The 27882-nt window shown below is 40.2% G+C and overlaps 2 protein-coding genes across 3 annotated transcripts in view; one reads left to right on the forward strand and one right to left on the reverse strand.

Annotated features, from left to right (window-relative positions):
• Positions 1-8005: 8005 nt before the first annotated feature.
• Positions 8006-8991, reverse strand: LOC112585253 (POU domain, class 3, transcription factor 3). The gene is made up of 3 exons (XM_025287165.3): positions 8985-8991; positions 8315-8933; positions 8006-8227 (listed from the first exon to the last, which is right to left on the reverse strand). The coding sequence occupies exons 1-3, from the start codon at positions 8989-8991 to the stop codon at positions 8176-8178; spliced, it is 678 nt and encodes a 225-aa protein (XP_025142950.3). The 3' UTR covers positions 8006-8175.
• LIN9 (lin-9 DREAM MuvB core complex component) overlaps positions 8892-27882 on the forward strand; it is an 83784-nt gene continuing 64793 nt past the window's right edge. For both annotated transcript variants that reach the window (XM_006046076.4, XM_025286035.3), the window contains exons 1-4: positions 8892-9106; positions 19004-19036; positions 20602-20696; positions 22142-22246. In XM_006046076.4, coding sequence (XP_006046138.1) covers positions 9028-9106; positions 19004-19036; positions 20602-20696; positions 22142-22246 — 312 coding nt within the window. In that variant the 5' untranslated portion in view covers positions 8892-9027. The remainder of the gene's footprint in view (positions 9107-19003; positions 19037-20601; positions 20697-22141; positions 22247-27882) is intronic.

Genomic DNA, 27882 nt, shown 5'->3' on the forward strand with positions numbered 1-27882 from the left:
CTCAGGAAGTTTTTCAAGCTCCCTCTGACTCTTGTGACCCATGTTTATTACTCTAGTTTGTCCTCTTGACATATCTTTAAAAATTTTTTTTAATTAATTAATTTATTTGACTGTGCCAGGTCTTAGTTGCGGCACGTGGGATCTAGTCCCCCTAAGTAACAAGGGTCAAACCCAGGCCCTCTGCATTGGGAATGTGGAGTCTTAGCCACTGGACTACCAGGGAAGTGCTCTCTTGCCATATCTTAAACTCTCCAGCCATCCTGAACTACTTAAATATCCTGGAATAAAAGTCATTTACTTTCTCACCTCTGGGCCTCTGCTCATGATCCTCTGCCATTAATACTGTTACTTTCTTCTTCCACTTCCTTCCCCTAACTTCTACTCATTCTTCAGGTCTCAGTTCAGACACCATTTCCGTACGAAAACTTTCCTGCTCCCTGTCCCTATATGCTTCTATAGCATCCTGTCCTCAACCTCATAGCACTCATCACATGACTGTTAATAGCTGAAAGAATCTGTGTCTTCCACTAGTCCACACGATCTGTAAGGGTGGGCACTATGTCACATTGAATGTTACCTAATGCATGTCACACTAGGTGCTTAATAAATATTTGCTGATTGACTACAGGATAATTTCACCCTTTTGAATTGCTTAGAATCTGAGAGTTTAGAAATGAAAGCAAAATCGATGATTATCCAACTCTTAATGTTTTCTTACATTCCACAGACATATACATGTCCTGAAGGGACAATCTTTTTGGGCTAGAATCCATAAATCCACTTCATGAAGCCATCTTTCTGGTTTGGGCAGCATTGATGACGTGGCACTCCTTATTGGGTGGTCTAGTCTCCTGTGCCCCCTAGTTGACGTTCCCCAATTTATTCAGAAAATTCTAGACAATGATTGAGTATGTTCATTTCTGTGGGGAGTATGTTTTTCTACTTTACCTCCCATGGGATAATCTAGTACAACTTTTTCTGTAGTTTGTTATGAAAGATACTTGGTGAAAGAGGTTGCTCTTATTCCTTCAAGGAAGTGATGTTTTTCCTTAGGCTTGACTCCATTTTGTAGAATGAAAAACAAAGAGATCTTCACTAAAAAAAAAAACAAAAACTGGGATATGCTACTAAAGTTTGCTGAGCATAATGTCTTTAGAAGTAGTTTCTCAGAAATACAACTCACAACATTTAGTTTCTTCTCGGTACAGTTAGGGAAACAGGACATGGGAAAGCGAGGCAGGAGGTAGTGTTTCTGTGCTGGGATATGGGCCAGGTGTTTTATGTAAGTGCTCTCATTTAATTCATAGTACAGCCTTAGGAAATAGGTTAAATGATCCCCTCCTCTGTTGTTTTTAAACTAAACCTGGGTCTCAGGAAAAATTGGTATTGGATGATCCTCCTAAGGGTCATTCTAAAGAAATAGGATCTATCAAGAATTCAATTTGCATCTTCCTGTAGTCACTTGGGTTGAACAGGAAAAGCAGCTTGTCTTTCCAGCAGAGTTTGCAGAACAGGAAGTAGAATGTTTGGCAGAAAAGACAGAGTGGACAGGAAAGCAGTTTGATATCGGTCTTTTGTTTGCATCTATCATTTAAAATTGCTCAGCAGAGGGCAGTTGACTTTGCATCTTCACTGAGTGACTTAGAAAAGGATTCTACAAAAAGTGACTACGGAGAAACGGGGAGGGGCGGATTTGCCTGGTGGCTCAAACGGTAAAGCGTCTGCCCGAAATGCGGGAGACCCGAGTTCGACCCCTGGGTCGGGAAGATCACCTAGAGAAGGAAATGGCAACCCACTCCAGTAGTCTTGCCTAGAAAAGTCCATGGATGGAGGAGCCTGGTGGGCTACAGTCCATGGGGTCACAAAGAGTCGGACACGACTGAGGGACTTCACTTTATTTCTTTTCAGTGGTAAAGAATCTGCCTGCCAGTGCAGGGGATACAGGTTTGATCCCTGGACGGGAAAGATCCCACATACCTCGGAGCAACTAAGCCCAAACGTCACAACTACTGAGCCAGGGCTCTTGTGAACCGAAACTACCGAAGCCTGTGCTCTGCAACAAGAGGAGCCACCACAACGAGAAGCCTGGGCACCACAGTGAAGAGTAGTCCCGGCTTGTCACAACTAGAGAAAGCCTGCGTGCAGCAACGAAGACCCAGCACAGCCAAAATGTAATAAATAAATAAACCTTATTATTTTTTTAAGTGACTACCAAAGATTTTAGATTGGGGTAAAATCCAAAGAGTCTGAAAATAAGATTTACGTAACAACTTTATTGAGAGATAATTCACAACCATGAAATTTATGTTTAAAACGTATAACTCAGTGGCTTGTAGTACATGCACAGAGGTCTGCAGCCACCACTGCAAGGTCAAGTTTAGAACACTTACTTCACTCCAAAAGGAAGCGCTGCATCCTTGAGTAGTTATTCCCAATTCTCCCCTACCTCCAATCCCTTCTCTGCCTCCTCAACTCCATCCTTGTGCTGTGCTGTGATTAGTCGCTCAGTTGTGTCCGACTCTGCGACCCCATGGACTGCAGCCCGTCAGGCTCCGCTGTTCCTGGGGATTCTCCAGGCAAGAATACTGGAGTGGGTTGCCATGCCTTCCTCCGGGGATCTTCCCAACCCAGGTACTGAACCCAGGTCTCCCACATTTGGCAACTCCAGCCTTATGTAACTATTAATCTACTTTCTCTCACTATGGATTTGCCTATTCTGGACATTTCATATGAATGGAATCATATAATATGTGGTCTTTTGTGACTGGCTTTTTTCACTTAGCATGTTTTCACGGTTCACCTATGTTGTAGCATGCATTAGTACATTTCTTTTTATGGCTAGGTAATATCCCATTATTACTATTACTATTATATATCACTTTTTTCAACAACTGGTTTTATCATGAAAGTAACAAAATCTTACTGTAGAAAAATGATAAATACAGATATAAAGAGAATAAAAATCACCCATAATCCTACCACCGAGAGACAGCTACCATTGTATATCTTTTGTTTTAGATTTTAGTCTCTGCATGTGTATTTATAAATGCGATCACATTGTGTGTACTATTTGTACCTGTATTTTTAATAGTGGTAAAATATACATAATATAAAACTTACCATATTAACTATTTTTAAGTGTACAGTTCAGTAGCATTAAGTATATTCATACACTGCACAAACATTACCACCATCCATCTCGGAACTTTATCTTTCCAAATTGAAGCTCCATAACCATTAAACAGTAACTCCCCATTTGCGCCTCTCCCAGTCCCTGGCAACCACCATTCTGCTATCTGTTTCTATAAATCTGAGTGAGTGAGTGAAGTCACTCAGTCGTGTCCGACTCTTTGCGACCCCATGGACTGTAGCATACCAGGCTCCTCTGTCCATGGGATTTTCCAGGCAAGGGTACTGGAGTGGGTTGCCATTTCCTTCTCCAGAGGATCTTCCCGACCCAGGGATCAAACCCGGGTCTCCCACATTGTAGGCAGACGCTTTACTGTCTGAGCCACCAGGGAAGCCTTATGAATCTGATTAGCTCATGTAAAAGGAATCATACAATACTTGTTTGTTTTTGTGTGTGTGACTGGCTTATTTTACTTAGCATGATGTCTTCAAAGTTCATCCATACTGTGCATAAGTTAGAATTTTCTTCCTTTTTGAGGCTAAGGAATAATATAATAGCCCATTGTATGTATTTACCATATTTTGTTTATCCATTCAATATTGATGGACACCTTGGTTACTTCCACCTCTTTACTATCGTGAATAATGCTTCTATGAATATAGGTCTACAAGTATTTCAAGACCTTGCTTTCAACACTCAGAAGTAGAATTACTACAGCATATGATTTTGCTGTTCAATTTTTTTTGAGGAACCACCATACTATTTTCCATACTGGCTATACCAGTTTACATTCCCAGCATCTGTACACAAAGATTTCAATTCTTCCATGACTTTGTCAACACTTGCTATTATCTGTCTTGTTGAGCATAGCCACCCCAGTGAGTGTGAAGTGGTATCTCATTGTGGGTTTTTTAAAAATATTTGTTATTTATTTATTTGGCAGCACCAGGGTCTTAGTTGTGGCGTGTGGGATATAGTTCCCTGACCAGGGATTGAACCTGGGCTCCCTGCATTGGGAACCTAGCGTCTTAGCCACTGGACCAACAGGGAAGTCCCTCATTGTAGTTTTGATTTAAAATTCCCTAATGATATTGAGCATCTTTTCATGTGCTTATTGGCTTATATCTTCTTTGGATCCTTTGCCCATCTTTGAGTTGGGTTATCTTTTTATTATCAAGTTGTAAGATTTCTTTATATATTTTGAACACAAGTTCCTTATTAGGCATGTAATTTACAAATATTTCTCCCATTCTGAGGTCTGGTTTGTTTTTTTTTTTTCTTTCTTGATAGTGTCCTTTGAAGTACCTGTGCATGAGTGCTAAGTCACTTCAGTCGTGTCTTACTCTTTGCTACCCTATGGACTGTTGCCCGCCAGGCTCCTCTGTCCAGGGATTCTCCAGGCAAGAATACTAAAGTGGGTTGCCATGCCCTCTTCCAGGGGATCTTCTCGACCCAGGGATCAAACCCATGTCTCCTGAATTGGCAGGTGGGTTCTTTACCACTAACCCCATCTGGGAAGCCCTTGAAGTACACAAGTTAATACAAAAATAACTCAATATTTGATAAATGAACCATGGGACTGGAAATGATCAAACAATATCCCTAAAATGTGGCTATATTTATTTTCCTTATGACTTATTTTCATGACTATTGTCCTTGTGAAATTTTAGGGTTTTTTTCTTCAAGCAAACAATGACTCCCAGCGGAATATTGCTCAGCCATTAAAAAAAAAAAAAAAGGATTTGAGTCAGTTCTAGTGTGGTAGATGAATCTTGAGACAGAGTGAAGTAAGTCAGAAAGAGAAAAACAAATATTATATTAACACATATATATGGAATCTAGAAAAATGGTACTGATAAACCTATTTGCAAGGCAGAAATAGAGATGCAGACACAAAGAACAGACTTGTGGACACGGTGGGGGAAGATTACATGCTACGCTAAGTCACTTCAGTCATATCCGACTCTTTGTGACCCTGTGGATTATAACCCGCCAGGCTCCTCTTCCCATGGGATTCTCCAGGTAAGAATAGTGGAGTGGGTTGCTATGTCCTCCTCCAGGGGATCTTCCCAACCCAGGGATCAAACTCACATCTCTTACATCTCCTGTGTTGGCAGATTGGTTCTTTACCACAGTGGGGCAAGGAAAGTGTGGGATGAATTCAGCGAATACCTTTGAAACATATATATTACCATATTGTAAAACAGATAGCTAGTGGGAAGTTGCTGTGTAACACAAGCAGCTCAACCCAGTATTCTGTGACAACCTAGAGGGGTGGGATGGAGTAGGGGGTGGAAGGGATGTTCAAGAGGGAGGGGACATATGTATACTTATGGCTGATTCATATTGTTGTATGGCAGAAACCAACATAACATCATAAAGCAATTATCCTCCAATTAAAAATAAATTTTTAAATGTTTTAAATAAATAAGAAACAAACAATGACTTATATAATCATGTCATTTTAAATTGGAATACACAATTGGAGGAAATTTAACAACATCATGATGGATGTCTTATCCTCACATCATAGAGGGAGAAACTGAGGCTCTGAGAGTGGGTTAGATTCCTAATTCTATCATCCAGTCAATGCTGTCCTTGAATAAGTCACCAGATTGTTGGAAGGATCAAGTAAGCAATGATTGTAAACATCCTCATATAAATATCCAGTAAAGAGTCTCATTGAAAATAATGAATAGTTCAGTTTCTTGTTTGTAGTCACAAAGCTAGTTAAGTGGTAGATCTGAAGCTGTATCATAGCTTCAGACTTCGGAGTGTGAGAAAACTCATTTAGGGTTCTTGTTTAAAATGCAGATTACCAGTGGAAAAAGAGTACATCAAGGCTGTATATTGTCACCCTGCTTATTTAACTTACATGCAGAGTACATCATGAGAAACGCTGGGCTGGATGAAGCACAAGCTGGAATCAAGATTGCTGGGAGAAATATCAATAACCTCAGATATGCAGATGACACCACCCTTATGGCAGAAAGTGAAGAGGAACTAGAGAGCCTCTTGATGAAAGTGAAAGAGAAGAGTGAAAAAGTTGGCTTAAAGCTCAACATTCAGAAAACTAAGATCATGGCATCTGGTCCCATCATTTCATGGCAAATAGATGGGGAAACAGTGACTTTATTTTTCTGGGCTCCAAAATCACTGCAGATGGTGATTGCAGCCATGAAATTAAAAGATACTTCTTGGAAGAAAAGTGAAGACCAACCTAGACAACATATTAAAAAGCAGAGACATTACTTTGCCAGCAAAGGTCCGTCTAGTCAAGGCTATGGTTTTTCCAGTGGTCATGTATGGATGTGAGAGTTGGACTGTAAAGAAAGCTGAGCACTGAAGAATTGATGCTTTTAACTGTGGCGTTGGAGAAGACTCTTGAGAGTCCCTTGGACTGCAAGGAGATCCAACCAGTCCATTCTGAAGGAGATCAGTCCTGGGTGTTCATTGGAAGGACTGATGTTGAAGCTGAAACTTCCAGTACTTTGGTCACCTGATGCGAAGAGCTGACTCATTTGAAAAGACCCTGATGCTGGGAAAGAGTGAAGGCAGGAGGAAAAGGGGACAGCAGAGGGTGAGATGGTTGCATGGCATCACTGACTTAATGGACATGAGTTTGGGTAAACTCTGGGAGTTGGTGATGGACAGGGAGGCCTGGTGTGCTGCGGTTCACGGGGTCGCAAAGAGTCAGACACAACTGAGCGACTGAACTGAACTGAACTGCTGTGTATATGTGTATGTGTGAAAACTGCCTTAAAACCTTGTTTGCCTGCTATAAGTCGTTTTTCATCTTTGTAGAAGGTAGGTCAGAATGTGATTAAAAGGCGCATAAGGGGTTAGGTTACCGATGAAAGGATTACTTGTAAAATTTAGTCACCCCCTTTCCTTTTGCACCCTGCTTCACCTCCTCCTAACCTCAGCAAGTGGCAGCACCCAGTTACCCAAGGCACAAAGTTGGCATCCAGTGATACTCTCTAAAGTCAAGTGGTGGTGGCAAGAGCTAACATTTGAGCCAAAATGTGTTCCAGGAAGTATCATGAGGTCTTTATGTTCATCAAGTCATTTATCCTCAAAACCACCCTGTTATTATGAGAAACTGAGGCACAGAGAATTAAGAAACAAACTTGCCTGAGATTATACAACTAGCAGCCAGAATCCCAGGCCTTGGGGCTCCTGAGTCCACCCTTTGAAGCTCTAGGGTGGTTGATACTGATTATCTGTTCTCCTTTGCCTGCCTGCCCTAGCAGGCTTCCTCATGACTGGTTTCCAGAACTCTCAAGTTGTCACACTCAGTTTTCCACATTTTTATTCTACAACACAAATGGAAACATGCCAGCCCTACACTTTAAAACCCCACCTATCCATTGCTCCAGTGCTCTTAGCAAATTCAGCTCCTTAGCCTCAGGCTGGCCTGTGTTCTGCTGTCTTCATCTCTACCACCTACCTCCGTCTGCTGCTGCTGCTAAATCGCTTCAGTCGTGTCCAAATCTGTGCGACCCCATAGACGGCAGCCCACCAGGCTTCCTCCTCCCTGGGATTCTCCAGGCAAGAACACTGGACTGGGTTGCCATTTCCTTCTCCAATGCATGAAAGTGAAAAGGGAAAGTGAAGTCGTTCAGTTGTGTCCGACTCTAGCGACCCCATGGACTGTAGCCCACCAGGCTCCTCCGTCCATGGGATTTTCCAGGCAAAAGTACTGGAGTGGGTTGCCATTGCCTTCTCCACCTCCGTCTACTACCTTTTAACTTTTTAGTTCCTGGAATTCACCCATGTTGTATTCTCATTGCTTAACTATCTCCCTCATCCCAACCCCTCCCCCATATATCCCTGGAAAGAAAGGACTGGCGCTCAATAACATTCTTAGATGAATTGTTGAAAAGCAAGAGTGGTTTATTATTGCACAGTTAAAAGTCTGAAATTGTGAAATCTTTCCCTGGGCTTCTTTCAAAACCGGATGACTTCTCATTCAGTGTTCTCGTAACATTTCGATCAGGATGCTTCATCTTGAAGTGTCACTGTCGGGTTTTGTCTGTATCCTCTCAAAGCCTCCACTTCCTGGTTCTGGAATTCTCTCCCAGCTCACTACATGGTCTAGTGTGAATGGATCAAAGAGCTGAGCAAAACAGTTCTTCGGCTGCCGACCCAAGTGACTAACTTCATGACCTCCCAAGGTCTCACCTCCAAGCTCCACGCAATTGGATGGAGTGGCCCCGGCTAGCGAGGGGCTCCGGGCACCGCGAGTCCGGGGCAGACAAGCTGTGGGGCTGAGGCGGTCCGAGCCCTCCCTCCAGCTCTCCGGAGAAGGGAGGAGATGGAAACGCGGGAGAAACGTGGGCATGGGGAGCCGTGAAAAATTTACTTGGAGTAAAACCCCCTAGGGGAAGACGGCCAAGAACCTGGGGCCTCTCCCCGCGCCAGGCCCACAGGTGATGCCTCCCTTCCCCGCTCCTTAACCGGCCCGGGCCTCCTCCCCACCTTCCCTCCTTTTCCCCACTCGGAATAAACAGCCTGCAGTTCCCGCGGCTGCAGCGAGAGACGCGAAACGCGCGGCGGGAGCGAGCCCCGGAGGAGGAAGGCCGCGCGGGCCGGGAGCGGGCCCGGGCGGGACACAGCAGCTCGCGCCGCTCCCCCCGCGCTCCGGCGCCGGGCCCGGGCAGGGGCGGCGCGAGACGGGCCTGTCCGCGCGGCCTTCCTCCCCCTCCCTCCGGCCCGGCTGGGGGCGGGGGTGGAGGGGCGAGACGCGGCCCCACTAGGCTGTATACCCTCCCCAGGCAGGAGCGGGCGGAGCCGGGCCCGCCTCAGCCGGCCGCGGCGGGAGCAACGCCGCGCTGCGCCGCGGGCAGCGAGCTCCGCATTCGAACCTCCCTCGCAAAGACAGTCTCCGCCCCACAATGCACCGCGGCGGGCAGCCTTTGAAAAAGCGGCGCGGCTCGTTCAAGATGGCGGAGCTCGACCAGTTGCCTGATGAGAGTGAGTAGCACCTCAAAGCACCCCCACTCTTCCCGTCTGCCGCTTGCCCCCGGGTTGCATCGGCCGGGACGGGCGGCCGTGCCCTCTGCCGAGCAAGTGGGCTGACTGCCAGCCCTGCCGCGGTCCCCTAGTCCTTCCACCTCGGTGTTGCCGCCGCGTCGCCGCCTTTGTTATGGTGTCTGTGTGTTGGTTTCTGGGGTGTGTGAGCGCCAGGGCCGGAAACCGAAAGCCCAGGGGTCCAGCCCGTGCGAGGCGGAGGCAGTGGCAGCTCCCCTGGCCCTGCTTGGGCCCCGGGCCGCGGTGGGGGAAGAGCGGCCCCCGGCCGCGGGGGCTGTCCTCGCCGCCTGCACCGTTCTCCTGGCGCGGAGAGACGCCTGACGGGGTTATGTAACTCGTTGTCCGGGGGCCGAGAAGGTCTCAGGCTGGGGAGGGGGTGGTCACAGCCCTTCTTCTTGCCCGGGTCTCTGATCCTGTCCTGTCACAGTTTCTGCCGCTGCGGGCACTTGTGATCATCACTGCCCTTCCTATCCTCCTCCGGTGTGTCCACCCCTAGAAGCGTTTCCGTGTCAAAGGGCTGGCCCCTTCCCCTGGGACCACAGGTGGCTGTGGACCTTTCCAGAGGTAATACAGACAGGGTCCACAAGTGTTCAGGGAGCCCCCATCCGACTGACTTTCTTCTGTGTCTTAGGAATCCTTCTGTGTCTTAAGAATCCTGGGGGTACCTTTATGCAGGGATGTGACCATCACACCAGGCACATACAGTACTCTCCCCTGACTCCCACCCTGTGCATTGCCTCCCTTAACCTTGTTTACTTATCTGATATTCACTTGTGTTTAGTAAGTAAAAGCATTAATTCGTAGTTTAAGCACAATAGAACTTTATTTTGTAGTTTACAATATTGTATAAAGTATACAGGATAAAGGCAGATATTTTAGTTAATCACAAAAGAGACCTGATTCACACTCACTATTCAGTGTATGTATCCTTGTTATTTATGAGAGTTTTAGTATAAAGAAAACAAAAGTGATTTAACAATCACTGTTAAATCTGCCTGTGCAAGACCCTTAAAATGAGGGCTGAAAACAGCCAATTCTGTTTTCCTTGTGTGGTCATATAATCTTAAATGTGTTATAAAGCTGAAAGTTCAAGTTGCCAAACTGGGAAAAAGTTGTATTAAGAGAGTTTATGTTTCATATTTGCTCTAGACCAGTGCTGAATTCCAATGGAACTTTGTCAGCGATGGAGATTGTTCTGTTTTGCAATGTCCAGTAGGGTAGCCACTAGCCGTATTGGCTCTTGGAACTCTTCAGAAATGGCTACAGTGACTTTTAAATTTCATTTGATTTTTGTTAATTTAAGTCTGAATAATTACATATGGCTTTTGACCACTGTATTGGACAAGGCACAACCATAGACCACCAATGAATATTATTATTTCTTGTCTGGAGAATATCTTTGTGATTTAGGATGCTCCTAAATAAAGGTGGGCCTACACAATGCACTCATCATCTGGAAATCTTTGCTGTCTTTTTCATAATCTTTTATCACCTCTTGGAAGTCCCAGCCACTTGATAACTGTCATTTAGAATGACACACTAGGGTTCAAATTCCAGCTACACTCTCAGACTGTATAATGTAGTCATTTATATTACTTTGTAACATCTCTGGTACACTAGGGTGTGTGTGGCGTGCACCTTAGCTTGTCCGGTATATGTCTTGTTTAGCTTGACCAGAGCTTGTTGAAAGCAGGGATTGCTTTAGCTGGTTTGTCACACAGTGCCACAAGTCAAGTATATATCTATATATGCTTAATTTAAATGGAATTGAATGTAGGGTAAGAGGCATGATGACTGACTGGAGCAGAAGTGATTTCAGTTTGATACTAGAAGTAGCAATATGTTTCTTTGCCAGGTTTGGTCAAGGGGGCTAGTTACAAGTTATCCAGTAGTCTGTATAACATTATCAATGAAAAAGCTACCTTTTATTTAGTCCTAATTATGCACCAGGTGCTGTACAAAGCATATTGGATACATTTGCTCATTTAATCCTCATTCCAGTTCAGGTAAATACTCTTAGTGAGGTAGTTGAGGCTGTCTTCAGCCCAGAACTTTCCAGTGAGCCTCTGTGCTTAACAGCTCCTGCTCATTTCACACATTGTCCTAGAGGCCCTTCAGGCTTTATGGGTTCAAGATCTACCTCATCATCCTACCCCAGTACAGAGATACTTTCAGTTGTTCTGGTTGAATGAATGGCTCCGCTGCAATCAGCTAAAACCTAGACTGAAGTTACCTTGCTCACTCCCAATATTTAAGCTTTTACTAAATCTTGTAACTGTTACCTTTTTAATATCTCTCAGTTTTACCTACTTGTTAAACTTTATCCTCATCCAAGTTGTCACCATCTCTTCTGCATAATTCACTTCAGCCTCCCATTAATCCACCATCGTAACCCTCCCCCTCAGCCTACACACAGCCAGAGAGATCCTTTCGAAATATATGTATGTCATCCTATTGCTGAAAAGTCTACTGACTACAAGACCCTTTGTGGTCTGGCCATTCCCCATCTCTCCAGCACTATTTTGTACCACTCTCCCTCTCATTCTGTCCCTTTGAGCTAAACTGAACCTTTTTCAATCCATATAATCTCTCAGCTTTCTTTTTTTGTAGGGCCTTTGCTCATGCTCTTCTGTCTACCTGGAAAGCTCTTCCTTCCCCTCACTTCCAGTTAACTTCTACTTTATCCTTTAGATCCCATTTTAGGCTTCTGTCCTCACTGACAAATAATACATCTTCTTATTAAATATTTTCATACCACTGTGTAATTTCTTAGTGGCAGCCGTCACAATTGCAGCTTTACATTTGCTACCTTTGGTTAGAAGCCCTACCAGAGAAGGTGCCATTTCTGTTTTTCTTCATGCCTGCAGTTTCATGCTTGACAGCTGGTTTCTTTCTCTGCTCTTTTTTCATACCACCCTTCTCCTGTCAATGAGTCCCCAAGCATAATATTGCCCCCTACCCTTCCTTCATATTCTAAGTGATCTACCCCAGGGCTTTTTTACTTGCTGTTTCTACAACCCTGACTCGTTGCTTTGACCTGTTCTTTCATGACTAGTCTTTTTCATGAGTTACCTTCTCAGAGAAGCCTTCTGTAACTACCATATATAAAATTAGTTCCTCTCCACACTGCGATCCCCTACTTATTTCCTTTACAGCAGCTACCACTATTGTCGTTGTCATTTTATGTTCTTGTTTAAGGTATGCCTCCTTCTGCTACACTGTAAGCTTCCCTGAGAACAGAGGCTTTGTCTTTTCCTTCAGTTAACCCTAGTCCCTAGGGCAGGTATTCAGTCAATATATGTTGAATGAATGAACATAGCCAGGAAAAGCAGGATTCTAACTTAAGTGAATTCACCTGCCTGTAAAATATTATTCTTAACCTAATTCTTTTTTTTTTTTTGATTGATCAAAGTAATACTATCAATAAACATGGTCTGAAAATTAGTCTTGTGCTATGTACATTTTTCTCTAAGCAGTTTTACATATACCAACTCATTTAATCTCCCATTTTATGAAAGAAGAGTAAGTAGCACAGAAAGGTTAAGTAACTTGCTTTAGACAACACAAAGTGGCAGAGCCAAGATTCAAACACAGGTAGTCTTCATCTGTGTTCTTAACCACTGTGCTGTACTCTCTCTCAAGAAAGGAAGAAGGTTAAAGGTAGTAGGTCAGAATCGGCAAGATGCAGTGTCTGCCTTCATGGAGCAGAAATGATATCGTTACAGCTCACATCTCTTCCTTTAGATCTCTGCTCAAATATTACCTTTCATGAGCACCTTTAATAGAAACAGTCTTCCCTCCACCAGCTCCCACCCATCTTGCTTTATTATTTTTTTCCAGTAGTGCTTATCTTCCCTTGATATGTGTGCATGTGTTTATTTCCCCTCAGTAGGATGTAAATTGCCAGGGGAGCATCAGGAGCATGGGCTTTGTTTTGCATGCTGTCCTTGTCCCCAGTGCCTGCAGCAGGGGCCAGGATGCAGTCATACTCTCTGAATGGGTGAATGGTTACTGCTTTTTCTCAGATGAACCCTGTTTTTCTTGGTAGCTACGTGGATATGTGTTGCTTCCCAGTTGTGTTGTATTGTTTGATCCTTCTTAGCAAGACTTTATGGCCTCTCTCCGCCACCTTTCCCCTTACAGCTTTACTGCCTTTGGTCATTAAACTTCAGTTTGCCATGCAGAAGCTGTTAAGGTGCCCTGTTAGCCATTCTCCACATCTAGGCAAGACAATAGGGGGAAAGCAAGAGTGGCTTTGATATTGGTGGGTTGTCTGTTCTACAAGCCTCTTGAGTACTGCCTTGAAGAGAAGTCAGTTGAGGTTTGGAGACCTGAGATGCATAATAATGTTTCATAGGCAGAACCGTGATACTTTATCTGCTACTTTGCATTTAAAGTCTGTTGTCAATTTGTATGAGTTGTAAATAAATCATTGCTGCTTCTGTCTGATTTTTGTACTTTGTTCATGTTCTTCTATCTTCTACATTATCCCCTGAGATTATTATGTATTTATTTATTTTTGTGTTTTGTGTAATGTCATAATGGACTGGCTTCTTTTAGATGTTCAGTTCAGTTCAGTCTCTCAGTTGTGTGTGACTCTTTGCGATCCCATGAATCACAGGCCTCTCTGTCCATCACCAACTCCCAGAGTTCACCCAAACTCATGTCCGTCGAGTCGGTGATGCCATCCAGCCAGCTCATCCTCTGTCATCCCCATCTCCTCCTGCCCCCAATCCCTCCCAGCATCAAGACCTTTTCCAATGAGTCAACTCTTCGCATGAGGTGGCCAAAGTATTGGAGTTTCAGCTTCAGCATCAGTCCTTCCAATAAACACCCAGGACTGATCTCCTTTAGGATGGACTGGTTGGATCTCTTTGCAGTCCAAATGACTCTCAAGTCTTCTCCAACACCACAGTTCAAAAGCATCAATTCTTTGGCGTTCAGCTTTCTTCACAGTCCAACTCTCACATCCATACATGACCACTGGAAAAACCATAGCCTTGACTAGACAGACCTTTATTGGCAAAGTAATGTCTCTGCTTTTGAATATGCTGTCTAGGTTGGTCATAACTTTCCTTCCAAGGAGTTCAGTTCAGTTCAGTCGCTCAGTCTTGTCTGACTCTTTGCGACCCCATGAATCACAGCACGCCAGGCCTCCCTGTCCATCACCAACTTCGGGAGTTCACCCAGACTCACGTCCATCAAGTCAGTGATGCCATCCAGCCGTCTCATCCTCTGTCATCCCCTTCTCCTCCTGCCACCAATCCCTCCCAGCATCAGAGTCTTTTCCAATGAGTCAGCTCTTTGCATGAGGTGGCCAAAGTACTGGAGTTTCAGCTTTAGCATCATTCTTTCCAAAGAAATCCCAGGGCTGATCTCCTTCAGAATGCACTGGTTGGATCTCCTTGCGGTCCAAGGGACTCTCAAGAGTCTTCTCCAACACCACAGTTTAAAAGCATCAATTCTTCAGCACTCAGCCTTCTTCACAGTCCAACTCTCACATCCATACATGACCACAGGAAAAACCATAGCCTTGACTAGACGAACCTTTGTTGGAAAATAATGTCTCTGCTTTTGAATATGCTATCTAGGTTGGTCATAACTTTCCTTGCAAGGAGTAAGCGTCTTTTAATTTCAGGGCTGCAGTCACCATCTGCAGTGATTTTGGAGCCCCCAGAAATAAAGTCTGACACTGTTTCCACTGTTTCCCCATCTATTTCCCATGAAGTGATGGGACCGTATGCCATAATCTTCGTTTTCTGAATGTTGAGCTTTAAGCCAACTTTTTCACTCTGCACTTTCACTTTCATCAAGAGGCTTTTGAGTTTCTCTTCACTTTCTGCCATAAGGGTGGTGTCATCTGCATATCTGAGGTTATTGATATTTCTCCCGGCAATCTTGATTCCAGCTTGTGTTTCTTCCAGTCCAGAGTTTCTCATCATGTACTCTGTACTCTGCATATAAGTTAAATAAGCAGGGTGACAATATACAACCTTGACATACTCCTTTTCCTATTTAGAACCAGTCTGTTGTTCCATGTCCAGTTCTAACTATTACTTCCTGACCTGCATACAGCTTTCTCAAGAGGCATGTCAGGTGGTCTGGTATTCCCATCTCTTTCAGAATTTTCCACAGTTGATTGTGATCCACACAGTCAAAGGCCTTGGCATAGTCAACAAAGCAGAAGTAGATGTTTTTCTGGAACTCTCTTGCTTTTTCCATGATCCAGCAGATGTTGGCAATTTGATCTCTGGTTCCTCTGCCTTTTCTAAAACCAGCTTGAACATCTGGAAGTTCACGGTTCACATATTGCTGAAGCCTGGCTTGGAGAATTTTAAGCATTACTTTACTAGCGTGTGAGATGAGTGCAATTGTATGGTAGTTTGAGCACTCTTTGGCATTGCCTTTCTTTGGGATTGGAATGAAAACTGACCTTTTCCAGTCCTGTGGCCACTGCTGAGTTTTCCAGATTTGCTGGCATATTGAGTGCAGCACTTTCACAGCATCATCTTTCAGGATTTGAAACAGCCCAACTGGAATTCCATCACCTCCACTAGCTTTGTTTGTAGTGATGCTTTCTAAGGCCCACTTGACTTCACACTCCAGGATGATTGGCTCTAGGTGAGTGATCACACCATCATGATTATCTGGGTTGTGAAGATCTTTTTTGTACAGTTCTTCTGTGTATTCTTGCCATCTCTTCTTAATATCTTCTGCGTCTGTTAGGTCCATACCATTTCTGTCCTTTATCAAGCCCATCTTTGCAGGAAATATTCCCTTGGTATCTCTAATTTTTTTGAAAAGATCTCTAGTCTTTCGCATTCTGTTGTTTTCCTCTATTTCTTTGCATTGATTGCTGAGGAAGGCTTTCTTATCTCTTCTTGCTATTCTTTGGAACTTGCATTCAGATGCTTATATCTTTCCTTTTCTCCTTTGCTTTTTGCTTCTCTTTGTTTCACAGCTATTTGTAAGGCCTCCCCAGACAGCCATTTTGCTTTTTTGCATTTCTTTTCCATGGGGATGGTCTTGATCCCTGTCTCCTGTACAATGTCACGAACCTCATTCCATAGTTCATCAGGCACTTTGTCTATCAGACCTAGTCCCTTAAATCTATTTCTCACTTCCCCCGTATAATCGTAAGGGATTTGATTTAGGTCATAACTGAATAGTCTAGTGGTTTTCCCCACTTTCTTCAATTTAAGTCTGAATTTTGCAATAAGGAGTTCATGATCTGAGCCACAGTCAGCTCCTGGTCTTGTTTTTGTTGACTGTATAGAGCTTCTCCATCTTTGGCTGCTAAGAATATAATCAATCTGATTTCGGTGTTGACCATCTGGTGATGTCCATGTTAGAGTCTTTTCTTGTGTTGTTGGAAGAAGGTGTTTGTTACTGAACTGAACAGTATACTGAAAGAGGAACTCCCCAGGTCAGTAGGTGCCCAATATGCTACTGGAGATCAGTGGAGAAATAACTCCAGAAAGAATGAAGGGATGGAGCCAAAGCAAATACAACACCCAGTTGTGGATGTGACTGGTGATAGAAGCAAGGTCCGATGCTGTAAAGAGCAATATTGCATAGGAACCTGGAATGTCAGGTCCATGAATCAAGGCAAATTGGAAGTGGTCAAACAAGAGATGGCAAGAGTGAATGTCGACATTCTAGGAATCAGCGAACTAAAATGGGGTGGAATGGGTGAATTTAACTCAGACGACCATTATATCTACTACTGCGGGCAGGAATCCCTCAGAAGAAATGGAGTAGCCATCATGGTCAACAAGAGTCCGAAATGCAGTACTTGGATGCAATCTCAAAAATGACAGAATGATCTCTATTCGTTTCCAAGGCAAACCATTCAGTATCACGGTAATCCAAGTCTATGCCCCAACCAGTAATGCTGAAGAAGCTGAAGTTGAACGGTTCTATGAAGACCTACAAGACCTTTTAGAACTAACACCCAAAAAAGATGTCCTTTTCATTGTAGGAGACTGGAATGCAAAAGTAGGAAGTCAAGAAACACCTGGAGTAACAGGCAAATTTGGCCTTGGAATATGGAGTGAACCCGGGCAAAGACTAATAGAGTTTTGCCAAGGAAATGCACTGGTCATAACAAACACCCTATTCCAAGGAGTAAGCATCTTTAATTTCATGGCTGCAGTCACCAACAGACATTTATAACAAACCATGTAGAAACCTGCCTTTTCTCAATATAAGTAAATGGCTAACCTTTCAAATAACATCACTACTGCCTGATCTTACATTATATATTTTTTAAGCTTAATGGATGTCACAGTAACTGAGATGAAAAATAGCTGATTATAAAATAAAATAAATTTTAAAATGAGGAATGATAAGAAATAATAATTTGACTATAGTAAAAGAAAAGGTGCTCTAAACAGTTTTTTAAATTTAAAAAGGGAGATTTTGCTCACTAATAATTCTATGAATAATTTCTATTTTGGACCACAGAAAGGTTTTTTCCTCCCTGTACTTTCTTTTATTGAGATATAATTAACGTATAACCTTGTATTAGTTTTAGATATGAGTATAATGATTTGATATTTGTATATGTTGCAAAACAATAAGTTTAGTTAACACCCATCACCACACAGATACAATTTTTTTCTTGTGATGAAGACTTTTAAGATATACTCTTTTAGCAATTTTCAGAAATATAATACAGTATTGTTCACTTTAGTTACCATTGCTATATATTATATCCCCAGGACTTATTTATCTTATAACTGGAAGTTTGTACCTTTTGACCCCCTTCACCTCTTTTGCCTATCCTCCACCCCTGCCTCTGACAACTGCCAATTTGTTCTCTGTATCAGTCAGTTTGGTAGGGTTTTTTAATTTTTTTATTAAAAACATTTTATTACTATTTTTGGCCATGCTGAGTGGATTGTGGGATCTTAGTTCCCTGACCAGGGATTGAACCCTGGCCCTCAGCAGTCAAAGTGCAGAGTTCTAACCATTGGACCACCAGAGAAGCCCCTTTTTTATTTTTTCTAGATGTCCCATATAAGTGAGAGAGATCATACTTTATTATTTTTCAAATGACTTGATCTTCTTTGCATACATATCCAACTCTGAGATTTTCAATTTAGTGCTCTACCTCTCTCATAAAAGCTTCTTTGCCTATCAGTTCTCCTACAGCTCCTCACCCAAATATCCTTTATTTACACCAGAACCTTTAGTCCAGTGTTTCTCAATATGGGCTTCAGAGTACCTACAACAGAATCCCCTGAAGGCCTTTATTAATCCTTCAATTTCTACATGGAGGAGGAGCTTCCGGGTTGTTCTGCTATACACTGTTTTAGTTAGTGAATCCCTCCAGCTTTACGCTATTCCTTCTTGGCTTCTCTGAATGCCCTAGTCAGACTTGTATCTTTTTAAGTGTACATACTTGCATTCTAGACTTCCATTCTAGACGGCTATGACAGTCCCTGGATCGTTTCCATTTTCTCTTTTCTAAAACTGTATTACCTCTTTTGATCTTTGCCTCAATAAATGTCAATTCCCTTTCTCTTTTCCTTCTCCAAAACCAGCACACTTTTGGTTGAGGATCCAAAATTGCTTCTGTCCCTACTCCTTCTCTTTCCTCTCTTTCTGTTTTTCTGTCTTACAAAGTTCACCAGTTCTCATAGTTTCAAACAGAACTCCCAGATGTCTCCAGTTCTTCCATATGTTGTCTGAGTTCTGGTCAATAGCTTGAACTGTCTATTAGTTATTTCTAATTGCATGTTCAACTATGACTTCAACATTGCTAAAACTAAGTGGATCACCAAGTTTTTTCTCTCACTCTGATTATGAAGTAATACTGATTTGTTTTCATTGCAGGCTCTTCAGCAAAAGCACTTGTCAGTTTAAAAGGTAAGAATCAGAGCTTGATTCTTTAGATATGGCATAAACTAGGAATTTAATTCATTAACTTAATTTGGTTATAGTATTGTCTTTTCTTTCTAAGTTACAATTCACTATAGCTTTTAAATACTGGTTTTCACTGATGATAACTTTAAATTCATATGGGAATTTGGCCCTTGGTTTTCTCCCTCTAGAATTATTGATTAAAGTACTTTGTAACTAAACATTCTGAACAGTTCTTATTGGATTTAAATAATGTATTAACAACTGGGCTAAGCTGTATTTTGAGGGCTTCCCAGGTGGCTCAGTGGTTGTTTATTTTTAAAGAATTTTGTGAGCTAAGTAATAATGCAAGTCTCTTGAAATAAAACAGTGATAGTGTTATTTTGAGAAAAAGTTAGACTTGTTCCTTGGTCTTGCTATTTCTTTGTATGAGTAGATTAGACCAGTCCTTTTAGTATAATTTTGAAATTTTATCTCTTGAGCAAAGATTCTACTGGGTAAGTACATTAGGAACCAATCTAAATCTTCTCATAGGCTCATTAGTACTTTTAGTTTTTAAAGCTACCATGTTGTACCTTGGATGGGTGATGTACCAGATCAAGTCCTTCTGGCTTGAGAACACTTATCTTCCAGGATTACCCTCATTTATTTGTCTAGAAGGATCAACCCCATCTGATCTCTTTTGTACTTATTAAAATATATGTCTAAAAAACGAGAACATGGGTACACCCGTGGCGGATTCATGTTGATGTATGGCAAAACCAATACAATATTGTAATTAGCCTCTAATTAAAATAAATAAATTTAAAAAAAAAAGAAAGAAAACCGACTCCACTATTTTTTTCTCCAAATATTAAAGCCATGTCTCTTTTTAAATATATACAAGGAGCATAAAATTTTTATAGGAAAATTAGAAAATGCTATCAGGTAATTAAAAGGAAATAGAAACAACTATCCTGTGTATATTCATCTCAATTTTCTCTGTCTCTCTCTAAATAAACAAATTTTTATAAAAATTAAACTCACCTTCTTTAATTTCACAATTTTCATGTTTAATGTATTTAATCAGTTGATCAGATTTTTTTCTGGTTGAATTCAACTCTGAAGACGTTTTACAGAATTAAGGGAAAAAAATACCACATATGTCATTTTTAGATATCAAGGGTTTTACACGTTGAAGCAGAAAACGTTTAGAAATATGCTCTAAGTTCAAAGTTAAAACTTTTCTCATTTTTCCTTGCCTGCTTTCAGTCAGACTGTACTGAGACAGTTTTTGGCAAATTAGAATAGAGGAATTATTGAAAACCAAAATGAAATAAGCCACACATGTTTTAATATGAAAATGTAATAGTTTCAAGTAGAATCAGCTTGTCAAATTATTTAGAAAGTTTGATGAGAAAATACAGAAGAGATTTTTTTCATTTGTAATAAACTAAAATTATTATGGGCAGTATATTTTTTCCATATTGGTAAATATTTCAGATATATTGCTGTTATTAAAAGGCCATATTTATAGTATAAAGTCCTTTGAACTAAAGTTAAATATCATAAATAATAATTATTTATTACAGAAGGAAGCTTATCTAACACATGGAATGAAAAGTACAGTTCTTTACAAAAAACACCTGTTTGGAAGGGCAGGAATACAGGCTCTGCTGTGGAAATGGTGAGGAATTAGTTTTTCTTACTCTTTAGAATATGATAGCTAAATTGTCTATATTATTGTCATGTACACATTCTTATAGCACTATAAAACTTTTTCTAAGGTTTTTCTCCAGTTCCAACCGTTTGTTTAAGTGTCATTGAACAGTATTTGGTCGTATCTAGATAAATAATCTGTGGTATCTGTTCATCATTAAGCATTTGTAAGTAATTCTTGCTTTAAAGAGGCAAACCAAAAAAACTCCTCAACAACCCAAAATCTTTAATAGATTTTTAATGATTTAGTAGATTTTTTTAAAATAAAAAAAAAATGTATGTGACTCCGGACCCTACAAAAAGATTTCTAGATAAGTGGTAAGATGTTGAAATCTTGTGGAGGTCAAGGGTAAATGCATTTAAGTTGGGAAGTAAAGATGAGCACATAATTGGCATAACTAACAATTTTGGGGGCCTTTCTTCCTCCCCTAGCCCCTGGAAATTTTAGGGGTCAATCATGAAACACAGCTGGGTTAGACGGCAGCTGTCTCAGTAGCCTGGACAGTTGGCCATACTCTTATCAACCCTGCTGTCATCATTTTCTTCTTCCTCTCGGCCCACGGTCAGGGGAGGGAAGCAGGGTAGCGGGGACTTCCTGTTAGGCCTATGCGTTCTTAAGGCTCTCAGTGGGTTTAATTTCAAGGGTCCATACCTTTGATGTCATTTGGATGCTTCCCATATGTTGCTATTCCACTGCCCCTGCTTCAGTTCAAAGTAGGCATGGAACTGTCTTGAATGATGAGAGAAGGATTTGAAAAGGGTGTGGGTGTTATTGGGATATTATTTCTGGTGTTCTTTATTAATAAAGGCTCTGAACCTAGGATGGACTGTAAGTTTTTTCATATTACAGATCCTTAAGTTTGTAATATATTTTGGATACTTAAAAGTTTTTAGTTCATATGCACTTATCAAGCATCTGTTATTATCTCGTCTTTTTATTAAATGGAAATTTGTCAACAATTTTTCATAGCAGATCTAGTATAATATTATATACCTTTAGATTTACTCTCTAAAGTGAGTAAATGTACTCTCAAAGTCTAGTAAATTTGTCCCTACCCAGTCCTACACAGGAGACACATCATGTGAAACACCTAATTGCTTGGTATTAATCCAAGCACCAACATAATGAGAACTGGAATTTCCGGAACTTAATTTTCAAGACTACTAGCATACTGTATGAAGACTTGGGTTCTACTTTAATTATCAGCTGGGTGTTTCATTTTTAAACAAGTTGCATAAATATGTATATTTCTACTTTATAAAATCTAAGATTATTTGTATGCTTTATATTTTCTTTCTTCTTCAGTACTGATGATAATTCAGTTAGCTGTATTTTCCAAGTGTAGAATTGTGCTTTGGAACAAAAATGAGATATGTTTGGCCTTTTCTTTAAATAAAAAATTTGTATCATAGCCTTTCAGAAACTCAAAACGAAGTCGGCTCTTTTCTGATGAAGATGACAGACAAATAAATACAAGGTCACCTAAAAGAAACCAGAGGGTAGCAATGGTTCCACAGGTATGTGTGTGCTAAAATTTTGTTTCATTGAAAGGAAATGAGCAATCATTCAACATAATAAAGTTTGTATTTATCATTCTATCACATTTTGAGTGACAAGTTCTTTTCTTTAAATCGTTACTTCGGCTCAGCTCTGTTTTAGTTACCTGAAAAGGGGCATTATTTTATTCATGAACTTTAAACCAGAGTAGAAAGCCAATCCTCAGTCTTACAAATGCACACTATTCTGTTTTGGGGGGCAGGGGGCACTGCCCCACAATATGCAGGATCTTAGTTCCCTGGCCAAGGATCTAACCTGTGCCTCCTGTAGTGGAAGTGCAGAATCCTAACCACTGGACCACCAGGGAAGTCCCATGTACACTCCTTTTAAGCATGGAGATAGTGGACATTAAACAAATGAATTTGGCAAATTGGGATTAGCTTGGCATTTTGCATGGAATTCAGAGGGGAAAAATCATTTTAGTTTATCACTAAGGGAAGTATGTTGAAGACTTTCTTTATCCAGAAGAGGAAAATGTATAGTGAAAAATCGTATTTCCTTTTTCAGTTTTGACGTCTTTTTTTTTTTTTTAAGTGATAGTAGACATATAAGAATCAAAGGAATGAATGAAAATTAGAAAAGGAAATATTAACTTTAAAAATAATTTTCTTCTATGAAACTTAAAATTTTTGATAAAGTTATTCCCTACTTTCATTTTTTTTCAAAAGCATTTTAAGATTTTCTAGTAGGATATATTATAGTAGAGGTAATTTTCTTAACCAAAGATTTGGCATCAAATAAATTAGAAGTATTACCAGCAATACGCCCTACCAAAAAAATCCAAAGAGCTTTTACATACCTTTATGGTCATTTCAAATAGTAAAATATATTGTTATCTATAAAATGAACAAAAATTATCACAGCAATTTGAATCACTTATCGGCTTTTCTTCCTGTCTTCCTTTGGCCAATCATTTTGATTTGCCTGGTTCAGAGTCCATATTTGGTATATTTCAGGATTCTCCTGAGTGTGCACATATATCTCTTAGCCAAGATGGATTCTACCAAAGAGACATATGGGTAGAGTATCAGTTAGCACCACTCTGCTTTGACCTCCAAGGAGCCTTTCTGCACATATGTGGTCAGGGAGATCTCCTGACTTCAAGAATGAGAAATATGTGGTCTGGGCAGGGTCCAGTGTCCTCTCTTAATTGTTCTGCTATTCTTGTCTTGGAGTTTCAGTCCACAGGGAATGAATCTCCTATTGCTTTACCCTGGGCAGGAGCCCCATCTACCTCCTGCCTCAACTGGACTGCCAGGGAAGTCCCCTGGGTTGACCTTGAAAGAGCTGTATTATTATGATAATTTGGATGCTTTAATTATATTTAGATTTTTAAAAAATTTCCAAACATATGGAGTTAAAAAAAATTTTTTTTTAATGTCTCTTCAGCTATTTATTAGGAAAAATTTCAAACATACAGAGAACTCTGGTCTTTGTGACTGTGAAACCAACCTCCCCCAAGTCTACCCAAAGCCCTCCTCCCCAGGCACATTTCATTCCTCTGGGACTGTTTTACAAAGACCTTTCAACTTCTGAGCAATACAATACAAATATAACATAGGACAGATATGATATGAGACTTATTCAAATATGTGAAAAAATTTTATATTCTCTGAGTTTTCTTTTTTCTAGTCTTACATGCCTAGTTCATTCAGTCTTCATTTATATGATATGTCTTATTTTCTTACCCTCCTAGTCATAACCTCTAATCTGTTGTATTCTTTTTGTTTAAAGAGCACCACTCAGAGCTGAAAAATTACAAAAATCCAAATTTACTGAGTCTTTAGTATGTTCCAGATCCTGTTCTAAGCACTTTGTATGTAATATTTTGATTTAATCTTCAAATTCCCCATGAGTTAGGTTACTTATTTCACATTTTTCAGATGAGAAAGCAGACACACAGAAGTTACCTTGTTCAAGATCATAAAGCTGGGAAGTGAAAGCTGATACTGAATGGCAGACAGCCTGTCTTAAGAGCCTTTCTTTTTTTGTTGTAGCTTTATTGAGATGTAATTAAGAAAGCAGACAATTCAGTATGCTTTAAATATATGCATAGATGTGTGCAACAGTTACCACAGCCAATTTTAAGACATTTTCATCATCTCAAAAAAAGAAAAAGCAGTAGTAGTCACTCTCCATTTTCCATTTATTGAATAAACCCTTAGAAGTATAATTGCTGCAAGGGTATTTACGCTTAAACTTTGGAAGATACTACCTAATAATCTATTTTTAAAAGTTGGAATAACATATTTCCACTAACAAATTGACTGTATTTCTTCATACTCAACAGAGGGATCTTCAATACAGTTTTATGTCCAATGAGCCACCAATACCCTGTTTTAAAATCTGCATCAATAACTCAATAGAAATAAGAATAGCACTCTTTCTGATAGTAATATTTTGTAATAATTTGGTTATTTTTTATGCTAAATGACTCATGACATATAATTTTTTTTTACATTAACAAGTCAACTTTCTAAGTACCATGTGGTATCCTGAATTGGATTCTGGGCCAGAAAAAGGACATTAATGGAAAAACAGAAAAAATCCAAATAAAGTCTGTTGTTTAATAGTATTATACCAGTGTTAATTTCTTAGTTTTGACAAACAGTGGTTGTATAAGATGTTAACATTAGGGAAAGCTGGATGAAGGGCATATGGGAACTCTGTATTGTCTTTGCAACTTTTCTATAAATCTACAGTCTTTCCAAAATAAAGTTTTATATTTAAAAATAAGTTAATTTTAACCTTCATCTACCCTTCTGATCTGCTTCCCTCTTCCATTGATAACCAACCAATTTTAGACCTCTTTAATACTTCTAAACCTTTCTATATGTTTTCACAGAAAATATATAGTATTGTTTTGTGTATGTAGTTTAAAAATTACATTTATAGTAGTATTTTCATGATATTGTATCAGTCATCATTCTGTAATTTATTTTTTCACTCAAAAGTCTGTTTTTTTGTTTTTATTTTGTCTTGTGGCTTGTAGAGATCTTAGTTCCCTGACCAGGGATTGAAGCTGGGTCCCCTGTAGTGGAATCAAAGTTTGTTTTTGAGATCTGGCTACGCTGACTGATTTAGACAGGCTTCGGTGTTTCATTTCTTTTTGCTGTTTTATAGTATTCAACCTTATACCATAATTTATTTCTAAATTCTCTATTTATGGGCGTTCAAGTGGTTTCTGAGTTTTCACTTTTACACACAATGCTGTGGTGAACATCCCAAGCATGTTTTATAAATTTGCAAGTGTATTCTAGGACAGATGCCTAAAATGTGGAATTGCTGGATCACAGGATATGCACATTTAAAGTTTTTAAAGTAGTGCCAGATTATTCTCCAAAGAAATTGTACTGGCTTATACTTTCAGCCAATAATATATCACAGTGCCTATTTTATCTAATGCTTGTCAACCCAGTATAACCAAACAGCTAGATTTTTGCTAGTCTCATAACAGCATCTCATTTGTTTTAGTTGGTAGGTCATCTATGAGTGATGGTGAGATACTTTTCATATACATTTATAAACTTTCTTTCTTTTGTTCTAAACTTTCTCCTATTTTTTTTTATTTTTAAATTTTATTTATTTATTTACTCATGTTTGTCTGTGTTAGGTCTTTGTTGCTACACATCGGTTTTCTCTAGTTGCAGCAAGCAGGGCCTACTCTTTGTTGTAGTGTGTGGGCTTCTCATTGCAGTGGCTTCTGTTGTTGCAGAACACAGGCTCTAGAGTGTGGACTCAGTAGCTGGAGCTCATGGGCTTAGTTGCTCCACGACATCTGGAATCTTCCTGGATCAGGGATCAAACCTGTGTCCCCTACATTGGCAGGTGGATTCTTATCCACTGTAACAGCAGGGAAGTCCTTCTCCCATTTTTAAAAATTGAATTATTGGTAATTTCTGATTAATTTGTAACAACTTTGTATATATTAAGAATATTAGTCCTTTGGCTATTTATATTATAATTTTTTTCAGAGTTTATATAATAGTTTGTCTTTTGCTTTGTTTCTGTATTTTTCACCATGCTGCTGCTGCTGCTGCTAAGTCGCTTCAGTCGTGTCCGACTCTGTGCGACCCCATAGACAGCAGCCCACCAGGCTCTGCCGTCCCTGGGATTCTCCAGGCAAGAACACTGGAGTGGGTTGCCATTTCCTTCTCCATTGCGTGAAAGTGAAAAGGGAAAGTGAAGTCGCTCAGTCGCGACCGACTTGTGGCGACCCCATGGACTGTAGTCCCCCAGGCTCCTCTGTCCATGGGATTTTCTAGGCAAGAGTACTGGAGTGGCTTGCCATTGTCGTCTCCATTTTTCACCATAGAGGACTGAAAAAGATTCTATAGGTCAAATATACCTGTTTCCTTTTAATGAGTTTTTGATTGTATGATCAGAAAAACCTTCCCTAGTCTAAAATTTATAGCTTTAGAATTCTCTATTTCTTATTTCATTTTTTTAAAAAAATGTTTAAATCTTCAACTGTCTGAAATTTATTTTGGAGTAAGGAATGAGGTAAGACTGCAACCAGATTTTTTTTCCAGAGGACTGTTTAGTTGTCCTGGTAACATTTACTAAATAATCCATCTTTTTTACATTGGTTTATAATGCTACTGCATGACAAGCTAAATTCTGTATATATTTGGGTTTATTTCTAGACTTCCTATCTCTTTATATCTAGTATATCTCTCTATGTGCTAGTATCAAATTATTTTAATGTGACTTTATATTGTGTTTTAGCCTCTGATATAACATTACTTATTCTTTTTTAAGATTTTCCTGAATATTCTTTCACATTTATTTTTCCTTATGAACTTTAGAATCAACTTGACTAAGAAAAAGAGTCTGTTGGGATTTTCATTGATATTGCAGTAATATTATAAATTAATTTGGGGAATATGACATGTAACATTGGGACTACCCATCCAAGAACTGGTTGTAGTTCCACTTATTCAAGCTTTTTTGCCCCTTTTTTGTTGTCGTTTAGTTGCTAGATCATGTTCGACTCCATGTACTGCAGCATACTGGCTTCATGTCCTTCACTATCTCCCACAGTTTGCTCAAACTCATGTCCATTGAATCAGTGATGCCATCCAACCATCTCATCCTCTGTCGCCCCTTTCACCTCTTCCTGCCTTCAATCTTTCCCAGCATCAGGGTCTTTTCCAAGGAGTCAGTTTTTCACATCAGGTAGCCGAAGTATTGGAGTTTCAGCTTTAGCATCAGTCCTTCCAATGAATATTCAGTACTGATTTCCTTTCAGATTGACTGGTTTGATCTTGCAGTCCAAGGGATTCTCAAGAGTCTTCTCCAACATCACAGTTCAAAAACATCAGTTCTTCAGCACTCAGCTCTTTATAGTCCAACTCTTACATCCATACATGACTACTGGAAAAACCATAGCTTTGACTAGACAGAACTTTGTTGGCAAAGTAACATCTCTGCTTTTTAATACACTGTTTAGGTTGGTCATAGCTTTTCTTCCAAGGAGCAAGCGTCTTTTAACTTGATGGCTGCAGTCACCATCCACAGTGATTTTGGAGCTTTAGAAAATAAAATCTGCTACTGTTTCCATTTTTTCCCCATCTGTTTGCCATGAAATAATGGA

The sequence above is a fragment of the Bubalus bubalis genome, chromosome 5, assembly GCF_019923935.1.
Source record: "Bubalus bubalis isolate 160015118507 breed Murrah chromosome 5, NDDB_SH_1, whole genome shotgun sequence".
NCBI lineage: Eukaryota > Metazoa > Chordata > Mammalia > Artiodactyla > Bovidae > Bubalus > Bubalus bubalis.